The 6301-nt window shown below is 36.5% G+C and overlaps 1 protein-coding gene across 1 annotated transcript; it reads right to left on the bottom strand.

Annotated features, from left to right (window-relative positions):
- Positions 1-290: 290 nt before the first annotated feature.
- LOC131006094 (putative late blight resistance protein homolog R1B-12) lies at positions 291-4059 on the bottom strand. Its single transcript, XM_057933241.1, has 2 exons — positions 1109-4059; positions 291-912 (listed from the first exon to the last, which is right to left on the bottom strand). Exons 1-2 carry the CDS (start codon positions 3985-3987, stop codon positions 837-839), a joined length of 2955 nt encoding a protein of 984 aa, XP_057789224.1. The 5' UTR covers positions 3988-4059; the 3' UTR covers positions 291-836.
- Between the last annotated feature and the right edge of the window lie 2242 nt (positions 4060-6301).

The raw sequence follows: 6301 nt of genomic DNA, 5'->3' as shown, positions 1-6301 counted from the left end.
AAAAAGCACTTTATTCAACCAAAAGAAACACGTTTTATAATCACCACTATGCTGCATACAACTTCTTAGATTAATTATAGAGAAAGAGGGAAAAAAAACTTGTTTTTTATCCTAATTTCAAAGCATAAACATTAAATTATCACAAATATTCAATAAGGGTTTACAAATACTTAAGCAACAAAATTAGCTAGAAATCAGAGTTTTGAATTTCTCTCAAGTACTTGAAATTAAATGTGGAAATAATCTTTTGTGTACTTTAGTACATGTGTTTAGGTACTTACATGATGAAATAAAGCTTGAATTATTCAATCCATCAAAATATGCAGAGAATTTGTGTACATAATTGTTGTTTATATCTAGACTATCATCCAAAACAAAAACATTGGCTTCTAGCAGAAACAAAACAGAACCCAATCCATGCAATTTTTATGCATAGCTGAACCTAACTGCTCCAATGAGCATACACTCGACTCGACTCAAAAGTGATGGGCAAAATTCACAGCAGCAGAAGTCAAGTGAGAGGAGTGTGCTAAATCTACTACAGCAAAATGTGATCCAAACTTATCCACTCATTTAAGGGGGTGTTCGGTTTGGTAGATAAAATAAGATTTAGTATCGTGATACGTTGCTCGATTAGTGTCCTTGAATCGCATACTAATTAAGCTCTCCGATCAAACCCAACCAATTACAGTTTTCATTCCACACATAATTCACTCAGAGCTTATAATCCTCAGCAGAATCCAAAATAAGTCACAATTGTTAGATAACACAATAATAAAACAACTGAAGTTATAAACAGGGGATGGAGAACATGGTGTCTCACCTTTTTGGCTCTTTTATTCAGACTCAGACCCATACTCAAACTCAAACTCAGTCACAGACTCGGACTCGGACTCGGACTCAGGCCCACACCTGAAAATTGATAAATAAATATAGAGTGTGAGTAAATATATATAGAATTGTGTGTCAAAGTTGTATCAACCCACAAAGAACCAACACACACCCACACATAATTACTTCAGAAATTCTCATTTATAGACTAGTTAATAGGAAAAACAAAGGTAGCAACATAGTACACTTTGACCAGATCAGCAGTTGCAAGACTAACCTTTCAAACTTGATAGTAACGGGCTTCCCGTCAAAAGAAGAAGAGGCAGTAACTTCAAGGAAATCACCTTGGTTTGGTTGTAATTGCTCGGCCCATGTCAAAGCTACAGGGTTGCAGTTCTCTAATTCAATAGTTCCGAACCAGTGGATCTCTTCTAGTTTGTAGCAATGTTTCATGCTTAGGAATCTAAGCTCAGGGAAGCTTCCAGATCTTGGTTTCCATTGCACCAAATCACTGTCTTCAATCAGAAGAAACCTAACTTTCATAAAACTTCCCTCTCGCGCTTCCCACTTTGAACCCCGAAAGGCATAGGCTCGCAATTTGAGCACTTCAAGTAATGGCAAAGAGCCAATTACATCCATGTATTCCCAAGAAAAACCCATGCCACTCAAATGTAATTTTTTCAATCCTCTTGGAAACATCATCAATGAACTCGGAAATGCAGAATCGTACTTTACCACAGGATTTATGATGCTACATTTCAGTATCTCCAAACTTTCAAGCGTTGAAATACAACCAAAGCAACTGATAAGATCGTTATGGTCATCATAAGGCGTCAGCTCAATCTGAACTCCTAATTTCCTTATACAAGGAACTTTTTGTGAGAGTTCCAAGATAGTAGAAATGCTGGCATTCACACCTACGAGTGCTGAGAGTTTTTCCAAAGAAGCAAAATGACTTGGAGCTATAAGGCTCTTTCCCAAGATTTCAAGATGCTCTAACTCTTTCATATCCCATAATTGTATTGGTACATATGATGGAGCTCTACAAATTCTAATGTTGTTATGTGGATGGATAATCAAGACTCGAAGGTTGAAAAGTTTGGATATGGTTGTAGGGAGTTCTCCATTGCAAGTTAGAGCAAGGTATTTTAGTAGGGAAAGTGTGAGAATTTCTGTTGGGAAAGTGTACAAACGTAGATTAAGAGCATCTAGTTTCCCAAGCAATTTGAAATCGTCACCTATTGGGATTGGATACTGATGGTATGGACCAAAAAAAAGGAGAGAACGTGCAGAAGATGCACAGTTCAATCTCACGGAGCTGCAAAAGTCGTTGATGCTAAATAAAATGTTGGTTTCAAGACACAAGCAACGCTGACCTTTTACGTCATCTTCTAAGCTTTCAACAAGCTTTTTTAAGACTTGATAAAACTTGTTCTTCTGAGCCTCTCTTCTACACACATGCCGCCACGAACAATGAATGCGACAAGTTTTATAGTTGCTATAATCAGCAGTCCACCGGTTCCCATAAATGCTCCTTCCACTGAATAAAACAAGATTCCTAGCCGAACAAAGCTCATTCAAACATTTCCATACAGAATCCTCCAAAGATTGTTTTTTTCGTGTGTTATGAAACCAATCCTCAGTAGCCAACATATTAATGATCTTGGATTTGGGGATGTCATAATCTGGAGGGAAGACTGCCATATACAGAAAAGACATTTTAAGATATTGAGGCAAGTAGTCGTAACTTGGAAAAAGTACCTTTGATATCTCATTATATGCATCCGTGAAGACTGAATTTCGCATTTCTGCTACATCATCCCAGTAACTGGGGTCTGTATTCTCGGCTTTTGATAAGATGTCAGCCACTGTGACTATCGTGAGAGGAAGACCTTCACAATTCTTGGCAATTTTGGTAGCGGCTTTGTCAAGTTGAAAAGGGCAATCCTTTTCACCAAACACCTTCTCGCATAGTAGCTCCTTACTTTCTTCTTCCTTCAAAAACCGCACCAATATTAAACTACTAGGATAGCACATTGATGAAGTTGGGGTTTGGTCTCGAGTAGTAACCAATATATGAATGGATCCCTTATCTGGATTATCAGATATGCCATCTAAGGAACTTGTCAAGGCTTCCACTATCTCTGTCTCCCACACATCATCAAGCACAATGAGGCATTTCTTTCCCTCCGATATTTGTTCAAAGTAAGCACCTAATTCCTGAACTCCTTGTGTTATTCCAAACATTTGAGCTAGAATGCCCCGTGAGACTTCATCGAATTGAGATTTTCTGCCTACCCTGACCCACGCGCGATGCTCAAAACAGCTCATGATTTCAGGATCTTCAAAAACTGCCTCAGCAAGAGCAGTCTTCCCTACGCCTGCAGTTCCAAGAATTGCAAAGTATACAAGCCTCATGTAATAACTTTTCATAACATTCCCTTTGAGTTGTTGGAATTGATCCGATAATCCAATCAGCTTGGACTTGGGCCCACTTGTTTTGGAAATAGATTCATCCTCCTCGTCGTCCTCGGCTTCAGGCATATTGTCTACTTCATAAATGTATTCCTCCTCCATATCTTTGAGGCTCTTGATGAAGGAAGGAACATGATGTTGTAGGGATTGTAGATCAATGGAGAATCCGATTCTCTCAACCCCAACATCATCTTCTAGACTTCTGGATTGTGAAGCCTCAGATTCACTCATTATTCTTGGAGTGCAGAATTTTCTTCCTTTGTGTTTCTGCACCACCAGTCTTCTTCTTCTTCTTGAAGTTGTGCGGCTTTGTAATGGAAACTCTGGCTGTGAGGGAAGGGATTTCAATGAGCTTTGGAATTCCAATACTCTGTCTTTCATTTCTTCATACACATGGTCTGCATGAAATTGTGAAAGAATCTGTTGGTAGAGAAGAGTTTCCAGTAAGTCTTGGAATTCCCATATCAAGTCTTTGATTCTTCCATCCAAACCATTCACCTTCTTCCTGCTCTTGCTTGTTCTTGTGCTTTCCAATTTTTCTAGAATTTCTTGCAATGGATTCAACTCCTGGTAGGCGAGTTGTATGATTTGTGGAGAGGGCTCAAGGAGGCTAAAATGAGAAGAGTGGAGAATATAATCAATTGTATTCCTCAGAGAATTCACTGCACCATATGCCGTCATTCCTCTCTGGTTTTGGCGGCGCCGGCGCCGGCGACGGCAGCGGCGGCAGAGTTGGTAATGGTGAAAATTTAAAAAGTTGGTTTAGGTGTAGATATTAGAATAAAACAATACCTATTAGTGTTAATTAATTATTATAGCTAATTAACGATTAGCATCGTGCAGGCTGCGGAAATAATATTTTTTAATTCTCACTACAGCCTGTCAAGATTTAAATTGGTGCTTTTCAATATTTAAATTGTCAAGAATTAATTAGTTGGCCAATAGTAGTTCAAATGGTACAAGCTACTCTGCTTAATCTACAACGCCATGTTCAATAACACCTTCTTTCCTTTTTTTGATAATGCAATCTCTAAAATAATAATTTAATTTCAGTAATAGGGAGGGGCTCGAGCCGCGCACCAGCGAGCCCCTCCCTATTACCAAGTCGACAAGCTTGATATAGGGCTCGAATGGGTAAGTCGGGTATAAGGCGTGTGTATTGCACGCACCAATTTAAAATAATAATTTAATTTTGTGATTTTTGTCTAACCGAAATTTAAAATAAAAATGAATTAGCCTTTGGAATGACATTTTTTTTATGTAATTTCTCTTATAAATATCTTACTGTTATTCATCTTTTACTCTACATCCAAATTTCTACTTCTACTTTTTTTTCTTCTTCCAATTTAAGTTTTATTCTTGTTGTTAATTTTCCAAAGAAATAGCAAAAAATTTCAACACTTAATTCGCCAATCAACTAAATTTGTCATTGATCCCAAATTCGTATCGTCTCTACTTCTTGCCGTATTCTTAATCATCCAACGCGTTCACCCCTCAAAGTCTTGGGCCTATCAACGTGCATGTTATTAATTAGCAGGCCCGTTCCGAAGATTTCAGGGGCCCTAGGCGAAATGGGAAAAAAATGATTGTGTGCTTATGAACCGTTTTTTTTAAATGAAATAAGATTGGAGCCTTTGAACTTATATGTATTTTTTTACTGATTGGGGCCCAATGTGTGACTAAAAAAATCTTATTTCTATATAGCAATAAAAATAAAAATAAAAAATCGGGGCCCCATTTTGCCCTGGGCCCTAGGCGGTTGCACCCCTCGCCTATGCCCAGGGCCGGCCTGTTAATTAGTACTCCAGTACTTTACAAAATCAAGTGAAATCTTATTTAATTTTGTTAAACTTGAATTTTAACCGTAGCACAAAATTAGTATTTCCGCTGTCTCATTTCAAATGTCTCATTTTTTTTTTGAAGACCAAATATCTTAGTATTTTTTATTTTGGATTGTCCCACTCTAAATATCTCATTTTCTTTTTTGGCAAGACACTCTCTCTATGCTTAATATTTAAACAAATTCTACCAACTCACTTAATCTACTTTATACCCACTTTATCTGCTTTACACATATTTCTTAATTTTCGTGCCCAAAAGAAAGGAGACATTTAGAGCGAGACGGAGGGGGTAATTAATTACTTGCTCGTATCAATAGATATGGATTTTTAAAAAAACGATTATCTATTTAATTTACTTCGATTAAAAAAAGTTAGTGTTTTTAGCTCATGTTTTTGTTTCAAACTCATCGTAATACCTGTTATTTGAAATTTTTTAATTTAATTTCATTTATTTACAGGATTATAGTATGTATATATATGTGTATCATCCAAAAGAAACACATATTAATTGACTTCTAACAGAAACAAAACAAAACAAAACAAAATCCTTTCAATTTATATACAAAATTGAACCTAACAACTCCTATATTGATACAGAAAAATACAATATTTCATATGCCCCACTCATAGTTGACTCAAATCATTTCCAACTAATAAAATATCACATTTTTTAACTAAATAATGAATATTCAAAGTTAAATTGCCAAAATCAAATCAACACAGAATTAAATTGTAACTGGCCGGTGTTGGGCCTTCTTATTGGTGGGGTTGGGCTGAGTTGCTGGGCCCACGTGGATGGGCTTCTTCATAGGATTCTCATAGGCTGGGGTTTTCATGGGCTGTCGCTCAGGGCCTCTTCTCTCTCTCTCCCTCTCTCTTTTATTTTTCTAAAGAATATAGTTGGATATTAGGTAACTTCCACTATAAAAATACAAAAATATATTAACGAATTATTTATAGAAAATGTACATCATGTGCAAAATCAAAAAAAAAAAAAAAAAAAAGCAGAAGAAGAAGAAGAAGAAAATTTGTATATTTGATAGCAAAATTTTAAGTTCGCGTTCAAAATCAAAACAAAGTGAAAACTCATGTATTTTATAATGCAATTACCCACCTATTTAAATCCGAAAAGCCGAAACAAATCTAACCAAAAT

This window comes from Salvia miltiorrhiza, chromosome 1, assembly GCF_028751815.1.
Source record: "Salvia miltiorrhiza cultivar Shanhuang (shh) chromosome 1, IMPLAD_Smil_shh, whole genome shotgun sequence".
Classification (NCBI taxonomy): domain Eukaryota; kingdom Viridiplantae; phylum Streptophyta; class Magnoliopsida; order Lamiales; family Lamiaceae; genus Salvia; species Salvia miltiorrhiza.
The sequence above is the reverse complement of the archived record's forward strand: the minus strand, read 5'-3'. Positions and strand labels throughout refer to the sequence as shown.

Bases quoted from the DNA above. Each gene is read 5' to 3' on its own strand.
- LOC131006094 (XM_057933241.1), bottom strand. From the start codon at position 3,987: ATGACGGCATATGGTGCAGTGAATTCTCTGAGGAATACAATTGATTAT. The intron at 913-1,108 runs GTTAGTCTTGCA...ATCAATTTTCAG, and splicing joins GTTACTATCAAGTTTGAAAG to GTGTGGGCCTGAGTCCGAGT.